At 47.5% G+C, this 20,475-nt stretch overlaps 2 protein-coding genes across 5 annotated transcripts in view; one reads left to right on the top strand and one right to left on the bottom strand.

The window, feature by feature from the left end:
• The window catches only part of LOC123746137 (AP-4 complex subunit mu-1), a 244,115-nt gene that overhangs the window by 194,930 nt on the left and 28,710 nt on the right, over positions 1–20,475 (bottom strand). For 2 of the 4 annotated variants that reach the window (XM_045727432.2, XM_045727430.2), the window contains exons 2-3: positions 19,358–19,458; positions 14,726–14,944 (exon numbers count right to left, since the gene is read on the bottom strand). In XM_045727432.2, coding sequence (XP_045583388.1) covers positions 14,726–14,944; positions 19,358–19,458 — 320 coding nt within the window. The remainder of the gene's footprint in view (positions 1–14,725; positions 14,945–19,357; positions 19,459–20,475) is intronic. The other 2 variants (XM_045727431.2, XM_045727433.2) reach the window with 2 other exon arrangements.
• Positions 11,024–13,032, top strand: LOC138357366 (tigger transposable element-derived protein 1-like). The gene is made up of 2 exons (XM_069314035.1): positions 11,024–12,862; positions 12,955–13,032. The coding sequence occupies exons 1-2, from the start codon at positions 11,300–11,302 to the stop codon at positions 13,030–13,032; spliced, it is 1,641 nt and encodes a 546-aa protein (XP_069170136.1). The 5' UTR covers positions 11,024–11,299.

The following is a 20,475-nucleotide window of genomic DNA, read 5'->3' on the forward strand; positions in this document are numbered from 1 at the left end:
TTTCTGGGAGAGCCCCAAAGGCAACCTGAAGTTATAATACACTGATCAGTGCCATACTATCAGGTGCCATCAGTCGCGGAGTTCTACTGGCCTACCTGAGACCTGATCTTCTCAGAAGAGATGCAGGGAGTGATGGCCTAAGAAAACTTTAAATATAAAGTTTGATCATACAGTACTTGCCACCTCCAGGAAAGAAAAAAAAAACAGCGTTGAATGTAATGAAACGCCATTTTCTGGGTGAGTCCCGGAGGCTCCAAGGAGCTATCAAGGCTGAATGGATATGTATAACTTTCTAGCATCAGTCAATGTGCATGGAGTTCTAGCCTACCAGGGACCACGAGCCAGAACCAGGGCCCCCTCAGAGAGGCACGAGGAGCAATGGCCTATTGAAACCCTCCTTGTGGTTGGGAGCAATCTATGTCTGCCATCGACTAGGACAGGCACCCAGAAAGGTAGGCGCCCCAAAACAAACCCTTATTCTGGTGAAACTATTGCTACCGAAAGCCGAACGAGTGGAAAGAACTCCCCAAACTAAAATTAGCAAACGAGCATGATGTCATCATGTTGCCACGCCGCCGTCTGCGCAACATGGGAGGGGGGAATGGTGGAGCCCCAGACCCTTGTGCCGGCGATCCAACCTACAGTTCTTAGGCTGGATGTCAAAAAATGTGAAAAACACCACTGCTGGGAAGCCTCTGGGACTCACCCAGAAAATGGCATTTCATTACATTCAACGCTGGTTTTCTGGGGGAAGCCCCATCGGCTCCCCGGAGCTAACTACCCAATGATAAGGAAAAATAGGGACTTATCCAGGAGGCAGTCTCATTCTTCGCCAGAAAAGAAGGAGACGGCTGCAAGCGAACAAAACAATCTCCACGACCAAAAGAGCACAAACCCCTACGCCGGAGGAGAGCATGAAGCTCCCCTACCCGACCCCCAGAGGCCAATGCCAACAAGAAAAGAGCCTTGGAAAAACAATCCCGGACCGAAGGGGCCACAACGAAACGAGGAGACGAAAGGAAAGCGAGCACTCTGTCCAAAGACCAGGACTGCTCAGGCGGCGCATGAGCAGGCCAGAGGTGAAACAACGCACGAGACAGCTTGCGAAACGGCGCAGACGCAACATCGATACCGAAGGCAAGCTGAAGCGGCTCTGCCAGTGCCGCACGATACGAGGCGACAGTGTTAGGCCTAAGATGATGGTCCTGAAACAACCAAGAGAGGAAGGACAAGACCACCCAAACAGACAAGGAACTAACACGACGAAGACACAAAAAGAAACAGAAGGACCGCCAGGAAACTTCATACTGCCGCCGAGAAGAAGCCCTCAGGTGGGACACCAACAAGGAGGCCACCTGATCACCATAGAGATGATGATAAACTCGAGTAAAAAAAACCATAAGCGAAGACTCGAGGAGAAGATCGAACCAGCCACATGACGTACCGGCCCGATCTGCTGAAAGAGGCGGAACCGTGGGAAAACCCTCGGGTTCGGACACCGAGCAAGCAGCGCCTGAAACCAAGGCTGGGCCGGCCACCAAGGGGCCAGAAGGACAACTCTTCCCTGGTAAGTCTCCAAGCGAGTCAGGACCTGGAGCAACAGCCGAACTGGGGGAAAGAGGTACAGGAACCCCTACCTCGACTAGTCTAGCCGAAAGGCATCGACCCCGATGGCCTCACGATCCGGGAAGGGCGCCACATACAGTACATGGGAAGACGCAGCGACCACGCCGACGCGAAGAAGTCCACCTCGGGGCGCCCGAACGTCTGGCAAAGTCAATGGAAGGACTCGTCATCGACCGTCCACTCCGTGGAGAGGGGAACGAAGCGAGACAGGGCGTCGGCCAAGACGTTGGACACTTCCTGTATGTGAACCACCAGGAGAGCCAAACCCCGAGAACTCAGCAGACGAGTCACCCAAAGCAACCAACCCCAAAGAGACAAGGACCGCATCGAACCCCCACGGTTCAGGCAATGAACCACCGGGGAGCAGTCCGAATGGAGCCGAATCGTCGATCCGCGGGCCACCCGAATCCTCCAAAGAGCAAACCACACTGCCGCGAACTCCCGCACAGTGCTGTGAGCTCAACGGAAGGACGTACCCCAACGCCCCTGACCGGCCTGGTGAGCACTGGTCACAAAGCCCCAGCCGAGAGATGACGCATCCGTGTACACATCGAGCGAGGACTCGGGTAGGCGCCACGGCACAGAACCCCGAAAAACCCGAAGAGGAAGCTGGTGATGCAGCAACCAACGCAAGGCCCCCGGGGGTCGAACCCTGCGATCGCGAAAGAGACGGAAGTTGTGACCCCGAAGGAACCAGAACAGCCGACGAAGCCAAATCCGACCCGGCGGGTAGACCACCATCGCGAAGTTCAGGCTCCCGCACAGCCCCTCGAGCAACCGCCGGGTGACCCGAGGCCCCACCAGAAACAGACGAAGGCGGGACAGCAGCCGCAGGAGAGACTCCGGAGGGAGAGACAAGGAGGCGGTCCAAGAGTCCCAAACGAGACCCAGCCAGGTCCGAACCTGAGAGGGGACCAGATGGGACTTCCTCCAGTTCACCAAGAACCCGAACCCGGTGAGCTGGGAAAAAAACAAATCCCTGGCTAGCAAGCAAGCTGACTGGCTGGGAGCCCAAACCAGCCAGTCGTCGATAGTAGGCCAACACCTGAACGCCAAGGAGACGCAAACGGGCCACCACAACCCGTGTAAGGCGCGTGAACACGCGAGGTGCCAGGTTCAACCCAAACCGGAAACAACGAAAGCGGTAACTCAGTCACCCCACAACAAAACCGAGCCAGTCCCTGAACCGTGGATGAATCGGGACATGCCAATAAGCGTCCCGGAGGTCCAGGGACACCATCCAAGTGCCCGGCTCCAAAAGGAGCCGAACCTGAGACAGCGTAGTCATCCGAAAGGAGGGGAAATGAACCCAGGGGTTCAGACGGGACAAGTCCAGAATGAACCGCAGGTCCGTGCAGTCCCGTTTCAGAACCGGAAACAGACGGGAAACCCATCTGAGGGACGACATCGTTTCGACGACACCCAAGCGAACCCACTCCAAGACGACCCGACATAGCGCAGGGGAAGAAACCTACCCTGTCAGCCCCGACTACCCTAAGGGAGGGGGGCCATCCAACGCCACCGCAGGCCGACAGACACAACCCGAAAGGCCCACGAATCCTGGGACCAGGCGTGGGCGAACAGCGCAAGCCGCCCCCCATTGCCCCGTCAACGGGACAAACCTCAAAAGGGTCGGCGACCCTTACGAGACCCAGAACCCCGCACAGAGTGAACACCGCACTGACCAGACGAGGGAGGGTCCGGAGTAGGAGCCGAACCCCAACCTGACACCAGTGGCCTACCACAACGAGAGAAACCCCGAGCCCTGGCACGACCCTTCCGGGAAGACCCACCCCGGGACCCTCAGAAAACCTACAAGTCCGACATCGGACGACAAGCCGACGACACAGCCTGAATAAACTGCGCCAAGGCCGACTCCTCAAACAGAAGAGGACAAAAAGGCGAAGAATGCCTAAGAGCCAGAGCCCAAGCAGATTCCACGGAGGAACCCAGCACCATCTGCCGACACGCGAGATGGAAAGCATAAAACAGGAAAACCGCATCCCGCAAAATTGGCATGAACAGCTTCAACAAGGCAGCCGACGAACGCGCTGCCGAGGACAAGGCGCCAAACCCCGGGACGAACCCAGGCGTCCTCACATCCTCCACGAGCCAATCCGAGGACAGCTCCAGGAGGGAAAAGAACCGCAAGGCCGAAGCCAAAAGGCCCCGGGCGCGCAAGTCCTCTGCTATGAGCGCCACCGAAAGGGTGGGAACCTGCACATGGCACTGAATAACGCCCACATCGCGGGGAAGGGCAAAGGCAAACAAGCACTTATTCAGGTACTCAAGATCGCCCCCCAGGAAAACCTGAAGCACCGTGGAAGCTTCCCGCCACTCCAGTGTGCGGGAACGACAGAAGGAATGCCAGGAATCCAGAACAAACAAGGGGCAGTCCGCTAGCCAGGAAGACTCCGAAACCTCGTAACGGAGCCAGAATGGGAACGAAGTCCCAAATCTGAACTCGGACGGATCCATTTCCGAGGCATAATCTGGGTCACGCAGGAGGTAAGCTGCAAAGGCCGCCCGCACCACACCAGGTTGGATGCGATAAGCCGAAAACCTCCGGAAAGACGGAACCAACGTACCCGGGGGAACACGGAACGGAACCCGGGGAGGGGCCGACACCAAATCTAACTTGTACGCAGAGGGGGGAAAAGAAAACCCCACACCTTGTAACAATAAGCCCCGCTCAGAGGGAAGAAAAACCCCGGCGGGGTCCAGCGGGGCCCCAAGGCCCCCAAGTCAGCCCCTCCCCAGCCTCGAGGTCCTTCACCACAGGACCCGGGGCCGAGTCCTCTCCCCAAGCCCCAACCCCACAAGACAAGGATGGAGCAGCCATAGAAGCTGGAGGAAGGGGGGCCCACTGGACAGACCCAGAAGCTTCGGCCGGGAGACAAGACTTGAATGCCTCTGCCGCCCCTCCGGAAGGGGCACCCCCCGAGGCTGCCCAAGTCTCGAGATCAAGTAACCCCTGCTTCGACCTCGAAACCCTCAGATGCTTCAGGGCCGGAAGCTGGGGGAGGACCAGAACGAACAGAAGGGGAAGGACGAGGAGGTGCGGATTGAACCAGGATCGAAGCGACCCCCACCCCCAAGTCCGGGTCTCAAAAAGCAAACGGGGCAGCCCCGGGGCATCCGGGTGAGCAACCAACCGAGCGCGTTGCAACAGACGAAACCTAGACTGCAATGCACGAGCCGCCTGTACCCGAATAGAATCATCAGAGGATTGGGTAAATTGAGTCACAAGCAAGCAGCAACACTCACAGGACTAAGGGTCGAAAGTATCACCGACCCAACAGGCAGCGTGGCAGAGGCAAAAACAATGAGGGTCACCCTGAGACAAGGGGACCGAGTAACCCTCAAACTCGCACACAGCGAGCGGGGACTCCGGGGTCACATCCATCGGACCCACACACCCCCTAGGGCGTGTGGGTCCGTGGGACCCACACGCCTCCCAGGGTCCTGAGCGTTTACTTTAAGAGGACTCGCGCTCAGGTAGTCCCAGGCAGGGCGCTGCTAACCGGCGCCCAAAACTACCAAGCGAACTTCTATAGCTGTACCCCAGGGACGTGTTCACTCACGGGGACCTAGCAGGGGGAGCCACCGAGGAGACCCTTGGAAGGGCAAAAACTAGTGGAATAATAGGGCAGAACCCCCCACCAGGCAAAAAGAAAAAGAAAAACAAAACCCCGCAAGAGGACAGCAAACCCCAAGGAACAGAGCCGGCCACTAGTGCCGGCTAGTTTGCCCTACCAGTGCAAACTGCCTCTTACCTGCCAGTAACAAGGGAGAACAGAACACCCAAGAGCACAACAGGTGGCCGAAAAAACGAAAAGGTAAAACGGATCAGCAGAGGCAGACCCCGAGGAGCCTGTGGAAGGTGGCCCCAAGCCCCAAGGGCAGTACTTACAGGGCACCTAGGGAAGGTAAGCCCTAGGTGCATGCAGCCCAAGTACTGAAGATAACTCCTGGCTCTCACACCCACAAAAACAAACACCACACACAAAGCACAGTGCTGTAGCGACACCGGAGGCAGAGCACATGACCTTCGCCTATAGCATCAACCTCAAGAACTGAGGTGTGGGGTAGCCAGCATGTTGGGTCTGGGGCTCCCCCCTTTTCCCCTCCCGAGGAGGGGAGAAGCTGCGCAGACAGTGGCGCGGCGACGTGTGACATCACACTAGTTTGCTTGTTTTCTGTTGGGGAGTTCTATCCACTAGTTCGGCTTTTGGTAGCAATTTTAACCAGAATAGGGGTTTGTTTTGAGGCGCTTACCTTTCTGGGTGCCTGTTCCGGTCGATGGCAGACATAGAATGCTTCCAACCACACGGGGGTTTCTATAGGCCATTGCTCCCCTTGCCTCTCTGAGGGGGGCCCGGTTCTGGCCGTGGTCCCCGATAGGCCTAAGAACTCCATACACATGACTGATGCCAAAGTCTGACATTAGCATATAAGCCTGGAAAAGCTCCGGGGAGGGGCTTTCCCAGGGGCTGATATGAGCTCCCCCCCAGAAAAGAAGTGGCATTCATAGTGTTCTGAGTGTTGTGTGTTGCGAGCTGGTGGAGGAACACAGCAAAGAACTGACCACTGAAGAGCTTCACAAGGAGTAGCAACAAGAGACAGCTGAGGAAATTTCTTCAGGGGAGGAGGAGACAGTACAGAATGTCCCTTCCTCATTAATTAAGAAAATGTGTGCAGCATGGGAAGAATTGCAAACTTTTGCTGAAACGACTCACCCAAATCATGGTGCAGTAGGCTGTTGCCTTAACCTTTTTAATGACATTGTGATGCCTCACTACAGACAAAAATTAAAACATATGGAAAAACAAAAATCTCTGGAAAGGTTTTTAGTGAGACAAACAAGCAGTGAATCACAACCAGGTCCTAGTGGTATGCAGGCAAAACGTAACAGAGAGCGTACCCCAGAGAAGTCATCACTGCCTGATGTTATAATGGAAGGGCACTCCTCTTCCAAACAGTAATACCTCTCCTCCTCCCCCCTCCTCACCATCTTCCACACGCCATCATGAGTCCTCCATCAAGGTAAGATAAACATGTACTGTATTGTAGTTAGAAAAAAGCATTGTATTCAGTATAAAATGTATTTGTAAGTTAATATTTTGGAGGGTGGGGAACGGATTAATTCAATTCCCTTTATTTCTTATGGTAAAAATCGCTTCGACTAACGATATTTCGACTTACGATTCGTCTCTGGGGATGGATTACCATCGTAAGTCGAGGCCCCACTGTACTTCTTCCAGTGCTGTGTGTTGCACTTTATAACACTTGATTACTATAGACAAACTCCACTAAAAAAAGAGCCAACCAATTATGATCTTGTGAAATCCTGCTACTGGGCAACTTTTGTGTATAGTAGCAAGGGGCAGTACTCACAGGGTGCTTAGGGAAGGAAGCCCCTAAGCTCATGTAGCCCCGGTACTGATGAGGAACACCTGGCCACCACACAACACAAAACACGGCAGTGAGCGCCATGAGGGCAAACATCGCCTAGGAAACAGAGACCAGAGAAGCATCTGTCCTCCATTAGCGTACGAACTGGAGTGCTGTGCAGCCGGCGCGGGGAGGGGAGGGCTGCGCGGACAAGCAGCGCGGCAGTAAGTTTACGTTTGCCTGATTGCTTGTTTCCTTGGGATTGTAGGGAGTTCTACCTCTCAGTTCGGTCTTTGTTGTTAGTTTCTTACCATGTGGGGTTTGTTTTGTTATGCCTACCTTTCTGGGTGCCTAACCCAATGGCAGATAAGGAAAAACTCTAACCACATGGAGGGTTTTCCAGGGCCATTGCACCCTGAAACCTCTCTGAAGGGGCCAGGTTCTAGCTCATGGTCCCTGGTAGGTCTGAACTCCATAGCTAATGTCCCGGTCTAATATAACATACACTGGCCCGATAAGCTCCAGGGAGCCGAAGGGGCTTCCCTCAGAAAATATTGTATGTGACATACAACTGCCACCCCATGGGGCGGCAGTTGCTGCGAATATTATGTTTCACAATTATTTTGATGTTTCTCATTCATTTCTTCTCTGGTTTTTTACTGTAATATTATTCAAAAGTGTGTAACTTGTGGAATTTATAGCTCAATGTGACGAACATTGCTATGCTCAAAATTATGGGGTTCATATATGTGACAAATATATTATATCCTATGCTCAATCAAACGGTGTTTTTGCTCTTATTACACTATATACACACACACACACACACACACACACTGTATATACACACACTACATATGTGTTCACCATAACGAACCACTAAGTTGGTATGATGAGCCAAAAAAACAAGAGTGAGCTGCCACACCCAGCCAGCTGTCCCTCACTCCATCAAAACTTAACTCTCCAACATTACTCCTCCCACAATACTGTTTGTGGTTTTAATACACTATATACACACATTGTATATATGTATCTACATGTTTTATTCACCATAACTGCACAACTAAGCTGGTAAGGTGTCCAAACAACATAGTGGCAACAAAACACTTCATGACAAGTCACACAGCATCCAGCAGACAACGTTGCCTCCCTCTCTAACTCCTCACCACGATTACTCCTCCCATAATACTACGCACATCTTTAATTCTCACCACAATCCTGCTATTATCAAAATCCTGGTCACTAAATCCTGTAAATAAATAATTTTCCACAAGTTTATTTTGTAAATGGGACATGAGAAGTCATTTGAAGATTCTTAGATGGACAAAATTATGGCAGTGTGCTGTTGCAAGTGTTGTGAACATCTTGAACAGCATTGATTCACTGATATCTGAACATTAAACAAAGTCTTTATCACAGTCAGGCTCTTCTGTAATACTATCATGGCTAAATAATACTAGTTACATATATATTTTGACAATTTTTGGCGATGCTGTGGTCACAAGCTGAACAGCTGCATGTGCCAGCCTTGGTTGCTCACTTAGTACTAAGGCTCTTACACCTGAGAATGTTGCCCACAATTAAAAAAAAATGGCATCTGTTTACAAGATCCCTGAGGAAGCTGATGTGAACCCTGTACAGCCACGGGAGTTTTGAATGCTATGCTATACCTATGAGAGTCGCAAGGCTCGTTGCGCACCACCCACTGAGAGCCTCAATGAGTGTTGCGCAGTGCAGTGGTTAATGATACGGGTCTATAAGTGTTCCAACCAACAAGGTTCCCTGCATGTGACTGAAGAATTCCCAGTGCTTATTACTAGGCTATACCAACTCTGGAGCTAAGAAATAATTGTATTTACTAACCCATTTAGTAGTATAACTAGTATTTGTAATATATTACCATTATCCATCCTTGATGTGATAGGCTACGTACATATACTCCCCAAATTTGTGAATCGGATAACACCCAGCAAGACAAATTAATAAAATACAGTCCACTTTACAAATACAGTGGTACCTCGGAATATGAGTGTTCCTGTATACGAATTTTTCAGAATACGAGCAGGATTTGCTCAGAAAATTTGCATCGGAATACGAGGGTTGCTTGGAAGACGAGGGTGTTGATACGCGTACAGGCTGACTAGCGCGTGGTGGCATGGCGATCGCACCTCAGTTTACTAGTGCCTCGCGCCCAGTGACTATCCCGCCTGAATTTTTCACAAGGATTCACAATTTTTTTGTCGGATTTTTGGCCATTTGAGCATAAATGTTGTTATTATATATCTCACCATGAGTCCCAAGAAAGCCAGTGGCAAGGTTCAACCTAAGAAAATAGTTGTGAGTAGAGGATGTCCCTTCTTCATTAGCCACTTAACTGCGCCAACTGAGTATTCTCGGTTGGCAGGAAACTGCGCCAACCGAGAAAACTCTTTTTGATTTTTCGGCACCAATTCTAAATGTGTATGAGGTTGGTTGTGTACGAAATGGACTCTTAGGACCTCCATTCAGAGGCAGCCATCTTGGAAAAAATTCCCAGAATGCCCTAGGGCTGCTGGCTGGGTTAGAATTGAATGAGCAACCATGGGTGGCGCACACACCTCTGGCTCCCAAACACCTGTCCGACGCGGTGTTGAAAGATAATGCGCTGTCGGTGAAATTCAAACCTTATTGTTTGAAGAACATAAGGGTCATAATATTGATGAAGCTAGGTGCAATAAGGACCTAACACAAAGGTCGGATGCAAGTGATACAGCACCTATGAGGACGATACAGGATACAGCAAGCGTATCCAGTTGTAGCTCTGAGCGTCACCCTTGCAATCCTATGCTATCTACAATTTATTTAGATGATACATACTGTAGATTAATCATTTTCTGTGTTCAGTGATGATGCATCTGATACAAACAGCATAGATGAACAGTGTTAGCGGCTTCCATGGTGGTGTTTTCCATAGATATTTTCAAGAATACCTGAATCTCTTCCTAACTGACGGACACTCTATGAGGCTAGCTGAATTTCTTTCTGACTGACGGACACTCTTGAGGTAAGCTGAATCTCTTCCTGTGTGGGACCATACAAAGCGATCATTTCAAGACTTAACTTACAAATTGATCTTTTCCTATAATGTTTTCAATACTACCTTATGCTTTACAAGCTTGGCTACATACAACCTACAAGTACTAAAGTCAAGGGTGTATGTGAGTGCGTTATTTGCAAGCACACAGAATGAAGAAACAGGAAGCGAATATTTATCTGTATCTGGTGCACTGTGAGCGAAGTCGCGCTGTGTATCATGGACTATTTCACTGATTATTACTCACTTCTGAAGTACTGAGTGTGTAATACAGTGTGTTACTGCGTAAATAGTGTGTGAAACTGTACATATTGTAATTTTAGTGAAATTTTAACAGGTAATATTGCAACAATAAACATTTATTGTGGACACATTACTGACACATGTATCACAGTTCCATGGAACATTATGAACGTTCTACTGTATACATATTGTAAAGGACACAAATATGCATCATATACGCTAAAAAAAACAAATAAAATTGCATTGGAAATATATAAAACAAATAATTGAAAATATATTTGTGGCAACACCCGGTGCTTGAATGGCCTGCGCGACCGTGTCTGGGCGATTCACGCACGGGCGACCAGGTCCTGATAACGTCATAGCATACCTTGTGCACGTCCCCACAGCCAACGTAAGTGGAATTTGGTATTTACTTTTACATAGACATGTTCAGGGAAGGGAATTTATCATTTTACGAAGAAAAAAAAATTTGGGGGGAACATTTTATTTCATACGCACCGGGGGAATTTCACAAAAAACTCCACGCAGCACGGTGGTTAAGAAAATGTGTGAAGTATGGGAAGAACTGCAAAGTTTTGTTGAAAAAACTCACCCAGATAAAGCTATAGCAGGCCATTGCATTGACCTTTTAAATGACAATGTGATGTCTTACTACAGACAAGTGTTAAAATGTAGGGAAAAACAAGTACAGTGGAACCTCTATTAACGAGTGGCTCTATTAACGAGTTTTTCCAGTAACGAGCAAGCCACTCGCAGCAAATTTGTCTCTATTGACGAGCTCGTCTCTATTAACGAGTGAAACCACATGGCGCTTCCTAGCGTCTCGCGGGTTCTCGCAAATTCTCGGACGCCTCCGACGCCAGTGTTGTTGTTGTATCTCACACGACAAGCATCCCTCTGGATTTATTTGCGCTTTTCTCTGTGTTTTTGTGGTTTGGTGACTGCAATTTGTAACGCACGATGTCGCCAAAGAAGCTGGTTGCTAAAGACAGTGTTGGCAAGGGGAAGAAAGCAACAATTACTGTTGAAGTGAAGAAGGAAATAATAGCAAAGCACGAGCGTGGTGTGCGTGTGGTTGATCTCGTCAGGGAGTATGGCAGGACCTCATCAACGATTTGTACCATTCTGAAGAGGAAGGAACAATTTAAGACGCTTGAGGTGGCTAAAGGAGTTACCAAGGTTAACAAGAAACGTCCACAAATCCTAGAAGAGGTTGAAAAGCTACTGCTAGTCTGGATGAATGAAAGGCAATTGCATGGCGATAGTGTCTCTGAAGCTCTTGTCTGTGCAAAGGCCAAGAAGTTGTATGTGGACCTTGTCAGGAAGACACCAGGTGCGTCGTCTGAAGAGGAGGAGATATTTAAGGCAAGCCGTGGATGGTTTGAGAAATTTAGGAAGAGAAGCGGTATCCACAGTGTTGTTCGACATGGGGAGGCTGCCAGCTCTGATAAAGCTGCTGCTGAGAAATTTGTACCAGAGTTCCAGGAATTTGTTGCTGAAAAGGAGTTCTTGCCCCAACAAGTTTTTAATTGTGACGAGACTGGCCTGTTTTGGAAGAAAATGACGAAGAGGACCTACATCACACAGGAGGAGCAATCTTTGCCTGGCCACAAACCGATGAAGGATCGGCTTACTCTCGTCCTCTGCGCCAATGCAAGTGGCGATTGCAAGGTCAAGCCGCTGCTGGTCTACCACTCAGAAAATCCACGCGTGTTCAAGGCATGTAAAGTGTATAAGGCGCGACTGAATGTGATGTGGAGGTCCAATAAGAAATCCTGGGTCACACGGATATTCTTCACTGAATGGATCAATGATGTTTTTGGCCCCTCAGTGAGGAAATATCTTGAAGAGAAACAGTTGCCACTCAAGGCCTTGCTTGTGCTTGATAATGCTCCTGCACATCCTCCACAGATGCGAGATGAATTGTATCCTGAAAATCAGTTCATCACCATCAAGTTCCTTCCTCCCAATACCACTCCACTCCTCCAACCTATGGACCAGAAAGTCATTGCAAACTTTAAGAAACTCTACATGAAGGCCTTGTTGGAGAGGTGTGTTGATGTGACCGACAATACAGGGCTGACCCTCAAAGAATTCTGGAAGAACCACTTTAATATCCTGGGTGCCTTACGTTTGATCGATAAGGCCTGGGAAGGAGTGACAAGGAGGACCCTTAACTCTGCTTGGCGTAACCTGTGGCCTGAGGGTGTCCCTGAGCGAGACTTTGAAGGTTTCGGTCCTGCACCTGCATCTGCATCTGCACCTGTGGAAGACCCGGAAGTGCATCTAGTGGATGATATTGTTGCTCTGGGGCAAACTTTGGGTCTGGAGTTGGATGCTGCTGATGTGCAGGAGTTAGTGGAGGAGCACAGTGAGGAACTGACCACTGAGGAACTCCTGGAACTTCAGAAGGAGATTAATCAAGAGGAGGCACAAGAGTTCTCATCAGGGGAGGAGGAGGTACGGGAGGATGCTGCTGCCTCTTCAAGTGAGATCAGGGAAGTGCTAGGAATGTTTGAAAAGGTGACCGCATTCTTAGAAAAACATCACCCTGATCAAGCAGTGACAACCCGTTGTGTGAACATGTTTAATGACAATTTACTGTCTCGTTTTAGGGACATCCTAAAACAAAGACAAAAGCAATTGTCAATAGAAAAGTTCTTTCCGAAAGTAGAGAAAAGAAGAGCCAGTGATAGTGAACCACAACCCGGTCCCAGTGGGGTGAAAATCCCAAGAAGAGAGAGCCCACCTGACTCAGAGGTGGATTCTCCTTCCACACCATAACCCCTCTCCTCCTTCCCACCTCCCCATCGTCTCCCTCAAGCCAGCAACGACTCTTCATAAGGTAAAGTAAATGTTAAAACAGTACAACAAAACATTTATAATTACATGTGCAGTATTATATTGACATTAAAAATGTCATACAAGTATGGATGTTTTTGGGAGTGGAACGGATTAAATTTATTTCCTTTATTTTAAATGGGGAAATTTGTTTCCAAAGACGAGTTTTCCAGGTAACGAGCTCGGTGCCAGAACGGATTAAACTCGTTAATAGAGGTTCCACTGTATCATTAGACAGATTCTTAGTAAGACAAGCAAGTCCTAGTGGTATGCAGGCAAAATGTGCCAGAGAGTGCACACCAGTGAAGTCCTCACTGCCTGATGTTATAATGGAAGGGGACTTCCCCTTCCAAACAGTAACATCTCTCCCCCTCCTCACCATCTTCCATACGCCAACAACAGTCATCAGCATGGGTAAGTAAAAACTTGAAACATACTTTTGTAGTGCAGATTTAGATTAATTAGGTATAAAATTTAGTTTGAAGTAAGGTTTTTGGGAAGTCAGAAATGGATTAATTCATTTCCCATTATTTCTTATGGGGAAATTAGCTTCGGTTACGAGTTTTTGGATTACGAGCTGTCTCCAGGAATGGATTACTCTTAAACCGAGGTACCCCTGTATACAGTCTGTTTTAATTAATTATATTAAATTATATTACTATTAATAATTTAACAGTACACAAGTAAATTCCTGCTGGGAAAATTCCCACAGGGCGAATAAGCATTCGCTACTTTTATAACATTTTGATCTTTTGTTTACAAAGTTTGAGGAGTTCTATGGGCATTTTCAAGTTAGCAGGTCTTGGAGGCAGCTAACTGTGGTTTTCTTGGACTTGCTGACTTTCTGAGGTGCTTTTCTTGGAGGTGGCATAAATGAATAACAATATATAAATGCCACTGCTCCCTGCACCTCTTTGAGGGGACCACGTTCAGACTCTGGGTCTCTGGAAGGCCAAGGAACTTCCCAAGTGGTGGCACCTAGTAGATGCTACCCACATCAGAGACGGTAGTTTCAGGGAGCCACTGAGGCTCACCCAGAAATTGGCATTTCATTACATTCAACATTTTTTGTTTGTTTTTTACTGTGGGGGTAAGGGTTGCCAGGGGTCTAACAGGTGAAACCAAATCACTCAATGACTTGGCTTTGCCCCATATACAGTAGTTCCTTCAAGCAAGTTCACATGCTATTTAATATTATGAAACCAAACACATGCTCATATTCAGCTGATACATGCAAAAGTATAAAACACTTAAATCCTTGGGATGGGTTTGGGCAAGATAGAGCATTCATGCGAAGTTCAATGTTTGTGACACCACCTTATTATAGTGTTTATCATTATATCTTGACCTACACTTTTATTACACTATTTTCACTTTCAATAATTTATTCACAGCTGTGCTACCAAAGACTGCGAACATATGCTATATGCCAAAAATTATGCAGTAAGTCAATTTTAAGTTCAAAGTGACTGAGGACTACATGTAGGTTGAGGACCCCTGATCTCGTGATACATTTGCTACTGATACACTAAGATTCATATTTACCATGGTCTCGTGCACAACTTCTGAGATGAGTGCTGTGTTGGCTGTGATACTGTGTTGAGTGAGAGCACCACACAGGACAGAACATATCCGGTGCAACTGGCACAAACTCTCCGTTACCAAGAGATGTCCACACAACTCCAGAAGACTGCCTTTGCCCAACACACACACCCAGTAGAGGTCATCACGGAACACATACACATAGTTCTGCCCATCTTTGGTCTGCAATGAGCCAAATGCCTTTAATAAATTATGTGATGAGTTACCAGAAGCACAACATTGCTCAAGCAGATTGCTCAGGATTAGCACTACTGTGCAAGTATTCTTATTTCAACAGAAAACTATGAGTAATTAAAATAACAGCACCAAATTGATAATATAATATTGTAGTAAATAGTTTCCTTAATTTTGTGTACTTCTACTATCTTGCAGGACTTAAATCATAACAACATAACTTATTTTCATTATTGTACTATTGATTTCAAAGAGTACATTTGTAATGTGAATATACCAAGGCAACAAGAGCAAGTACAGTACTTTATATTACTGACATAATATACTTACTACACAACTCCCCCCACCCTCTCCCAGGGGATTAAAGAAGAGAATTAAAACAGAAAAATGAGACAATTGTGCCCTGGGTCACTGTGGAGCATGTAGATCCAGTACCAAAAGAAACAGGCAGCGTGTGGACGAGCTCGATGTAACTAGAGAGAAGAATGTACACAGTTGTTGTGCCCTGGGTCGCTGGTGGAGTCTGTAGAACCGGGGCGGATGGGCTCGGGCATGAGGACCATAAGAAGGAATGTAGGCAGGTAATCAGGACAACGAGGGAATTACTGTTAAAGCTAAATTGTCCTGGCAGCGTCGAAGAATCAAAAACGCAAGCTGTAGATCCTGTACTGCGCAAGTGAAGTGTTTGAGTCGGTGGCAGAGTAGCAGAATGCAGTGAACGTGGTAAATGTATCAGATGAAGGAGAAGCTGTTATATGGGAGTCCCTGTAGGGCCAGCAGTGCCCTGGCAGTGACAGAGAGTTGGCAAGACAGGCTGTAGATTTTTTTGTGATGTATAGTTAATGATGAGGTTGTTGGATGAGTAAGCGATGACTGTGGTGCAGCAAGATGTAGTAGATGAACAAGATGAGCAGCAGCAGAACAGCAGATGAGCTAGACAGGCTGCCAGCAGCCTGACAACCTGTCTAGCCTGTCAACATCCTGACAGCCTATCTAGACTGTCAGCATCCTGACAGCCTGTCTTCCTGAAAGAGCTGGGAGGGGGGAGGATGGGGGCATGGCACGGTGAGGGAGGGGGAGGATTAAGTGATGACAAGTGTTTGGGGTGGTGATGGGTGGAGGGAGGGCATAGGTAGGGGTGGGATTATGGAGGTATGGGTAGGGAGAGTGTCACCAGCCTGCCTGTGTGCCCACATGCCTGACTGCCTGCCTGCATGCCTACCTACCTACCCATCCAAATCTGCCTGCCCACCCACTGAAACCTGCTTGCCTGCCCTCCAAAACCTGCCTGCCCACCCATCCATCTGTTCACTCACCTGTCAACCCATCTGCCTGCCCACCCATCTACCTACCTGGCTGACCACTCACCTGCCAACCATCACGTCCATCTGCCTGCCATCCATCCATCCAGCCCACTTTCCTGCCAGCCATCCAACCTGCCTGCTCACCCACCTGCTTGCCCTGCCCACCTACCACCCAGGCAGCTAACCAACCAGCTAACCATCCACCCAGCCCCACACACTAATTATAGTCTGTGTGGAAATTCAAATTACTTTGGTTGTGGTATAAAAAGATTGTGAATATTAATTTTTGTATTTCCCCGGTAAAACATCGGCTAATCTGGATGTCGGGCTTACTGGATGGGGGGTCCTTCCCATATGGTCTGGATAATCAAGTTCATACAGTAATGAGTGTACACTCAACATCCTCTCTTCAGTACACCTCGGGCCAAATTGCAATTGGATATGTAGTCCTGTCTTGATAGTCAAATCCTCCCTCCCCCCCCAACCCCCGCATGAAAAATAATAACTATGTACAAAATTATATATCATACATTATTGTTTCACTAGATATTTTAACCACTGCATTGCACAGAGTGCCTTAACACTTTCGTCCGGTGACAACTCAGCATTGAGTCCTCCACAAAATAGGGGCAAGTTCGGCGAGGACTCAGCATTAAGTCCTAAGTGCGGCAACAGTAGTGTTTTTTCAGGAAGGTCTTGCTGCGGTTTTGGACATTATATGCATATACTCTTGTAGGGAATTTCATTGTGAATACATTGATACCAAAATTAAAGTCCTAGGACCAGAATTGAGGTAACAAAGTTGAAAACAGAATACCCATTTTATTGCTCTTTATTAGGGCTCACGGGGGGTAACGCTTTGTCACTTTCCCTGCGTGTTGTGGATGGTACACCGGGCTTTTGAACTTTATATTTGCATACTCCTGTAGGGAATTCTATTGCAAAGACAATGACACCAAAATGAAAGACTTAAGATGAGAATTGAGATGTCCAAAGTGAAGAGAGTGTACACATTTTATTGCTCTGGCTCGCTCCCGGGTAATACACTCTCACTTTCTCACCAGGCTTTTGGGCTTTATATGCATTTAATCCTGTAGAGAATTCTATTGCGAACACATTGATACCAAATTGAAAACCCTAGGATGAGAATTGAGATGACAAAGTTGAAAAGAATATTCACTTTTCATAGTGAGAAGCGCCTTGGGGTGGCGCAGTGCTCTCTTTCTTGTAACCGCGGCCTGTTTTCATCATGTCGGCAGGTGGAGATCGCTGCCGTTTTTTATATTATATGCATATAGGCCTGTTGGGAATTCAATTGCGAACACATTGATACCAAAATGAAAGACCTAGGACGAGAATTGAGATGACAAAACTGAAAAGAGTGTAAACATTCTATCACTCTTGTGCGCTCCCGGGTAACTTTCTCTCACTTTCTCTGTTAGTTGCGGATGGTAAGCCAGGCTTTTGGAGTTTATATGCAATTTGTCCTGTAGAGAATTCTACTGCGAACATATTGATACCGAATTGAATATCTTAGGACGAGAATTGAGCTGACAAAGTTGAAAAGATTATACACTTTTCAGAATTTACCGTGCTCTCCCTCGCGCTCCTGCAGAACGCCCAAGCCCACCTGAGGTAGTGGGGAGGTCCCGGGCCCGGTGCATCAAAGTGTTAAGGTGCCTATTCAGAGTTGTGACCAAGAGAGAGTGACCAAGGCTGGCACATGCAGGAGCAGCTTACACCAAAGCTGTGCAGCTAGGGAGGGGGGGGCCACACTACCACTTAGTAATGATGAATAAAATAGGTAACATAAATTCTTTTGCATTGATAGTGTCATAGATGATCCTGACTGTGATAAAGACTCTGTACAACATTCAGATATCAGTGAACACAATGTTAGTTATTGTGTTAACTAACACAATATAGTAAACACTTTTATTAGATGAAATATTTTTTTTTTTTTTTTTTGGCACCTGTGGATGTTGAGGGTCAAATAGCCCAGAGCAGCTTAGGGTTTAACTGCTTTATTTAGATTTGGCCAAATCTAAAACAGGAACACTGGAGGTCTTCATTGGGTGATCTCTATAGACAGAATGACAAACACAGCACCAGCAATGTGGCTGGCGGGCTCCTGTCTTTGTTTCCTAAACAGAGGAGGCATAAACCAGGTTAGTATAACTGGTCAGTCATAGATCAGCTTCCATGTCCAATAGGAATGGTGGAAATTTCCCAAACAGATAAAGAATCTTACAAAAGCTGGGAAAGTGTGTATGACCTCACACTTGATCAGTGGTGACCTCACCTCTATTTTCCTGGTGGTCCCAAGGAAGAGATAAGTGACCTCACCACTACCAACTCTCTCTGTGCACTAGCACCAAACTCCTCATGCTTTGCCTCAATGCTGAATAATGTATATTCATGTGCTGATCTTCTGATCACTGTAGCATCCTTCACAAATGATGTATAATGGACATTGCATCATTGGGCTGCTCATGTCATGCTCTAACAATGACAGCAAACACAACCATTCTAGCTGCACAGAAAAGCAGTTATGGACTGTGCACATGAGTACACAAGGTGATGAAATCCACTCATTTGCCCTCGGTGTGCACAACCCAATGCACTCAAGGCAATGTGAATCCCTCATCTCTCACTGCTATGTTTACATTAACCTTGTTGTTGTCTGTTTTTTCTCACTCTACCTTTCTGTTTGCTATTTTTTCAAAGTGATCTATAATCCTCTACTTCCTGTGAGTGGACCAGATTTTGCCCTCTAGTCTCTGGTAGCCTTTTAATTAATGACTCACACGGGCCGTGTGCAATTTGGTATGCATGGAGCTAGCCTGAGTGGCTAGCTCCATGCGAATGACACCGTATCCACATGGTGGAACAGGATACCACCGATTGAGTGATCCCAGAAAATCATTTTCAACAACAAAAGTTATCCTAAGGAGGAAAAATTATATACAGTAGTAGTATACTTTACTTAACATTATCCACATAATACCATAATATGAACTCGACAGACAATGACCACATTAAGCAGGCACTCTCATCTGAATGTGGACAATACAGGCAAAGACCACACTATGTATACCTTCTCAACACTTACAAAAGCAGGAGGTGGATCCCCATGGGGCGAAGATGAGAGTTCCGTCAAAAAGGGATGAAAGATGGCCTTTGTCAGTTTGGGTTCAACTAATTAATGAGTTAAGGATATGTGCTATTATAGAGGAATTATATCTACTTAAACAAAATTCAAGCAATTACACTGAGTTTGAGAGAAACATATCATTACACTACACTACATAGAAAATTTGACTATAAATGCCTCACAGGTGGGCATGACATTAAGTCATATGAAATATTAATTTAAATAAATATATTAGACTTCACTACATATAGTCTGACCTCATTATTTGTCACACCAAAGAAAATATTAAATAGATCATATTGTTTATTTTATTATTTTGTGCATTTCATAACCCATTTATTTTATTATGTCCAGAAGAATACCATATAAAACCAGCGTTGAATGTAATGAAACGCCATTTTCTGGGTGAGACCCGGAGGCTCCCCGGAGCTTTACCGGCTGATATGCTAATGTCAGACTTTGGCATCAGTCATGTGTATGGAGTTCTAGGGCCTACCGGGGACCACGAGCCAGAACCTGGCCCCCTCAGAGAGGCAAGGGGAGCAATGGCCTATAGAAACCCCCGTGTGGTTGGAAGCATTCTATGTCTGCCATCGACCGGGTCAAGCATCCAGAAAGGTAAGCATTCCAAAACAAACCCCTATTCTGGTGAAAATTGCTACCTAAGCCGAACTAGTGGATAGAACTCTTCAACAGAAAACAAGGAAACTAGTATGACGTCATACGTCACCGCGCCGCTGTCTGCGCTGCTCCCCCCTCCCCGGGAGGGGGAAGGGGGAGCCCCAGACCTCCCACGCCGGCTATCCACCCATCAGTTCTGAGGCTGAATGTCAAAACACGCGAAAAACGCCGACCGGAGGGAGAGAGGGTTGCCGGGGAGCCTCCGGGTCTCACCCAGAAAATGGCGTTTCATTACATTCAACGCTGGTTTTCTGGGGGGAGCCCCGTCGGCTCCCCGGAGCTAACTACCCACAGAGGAAGGTCAAAGGGACAAAACCGGGAGGCGGACACCACGCACCCCCCAAGGAGGCGAGACAACCGGCAGCAAACGCCAACCCAAG

Source organism: Procambarus clarkii, chromosome 78, assembly GCF_040958095.1.
Source record: "Procambarus clarkii isolate CNS0578487 chromosome 78, FALCON_Pclarkii_2.0, whole genome shotgun sequence".
Taxonomy (NCBI): domain Eukaryota; kingdom Metazoa; phylum Arthropoda; class Malacostraca; order Decapoda; family Cambaridae; genus Procambarus; species Procambarus clarkii.

What these genes read in the sequence shown, in the direction of transcription:
- LOC138357366 (XM_069314035.1), top strand. Translation starts at nt 11,300, where the DNA reads ATGTCGCCAAAGAAGCTGGTTGCTAAAGACAGTGTTGGCAAGGGGAAG. An exon ending in TGCTAGGAATGTTTGAAAAG is followed by an intron (nt 12,863 to 12,954) that starts GTGACCGCATTC and finishes GTCTCGTTTTAG; the next exon opens with GGACATCCTAAAACAAAGAC.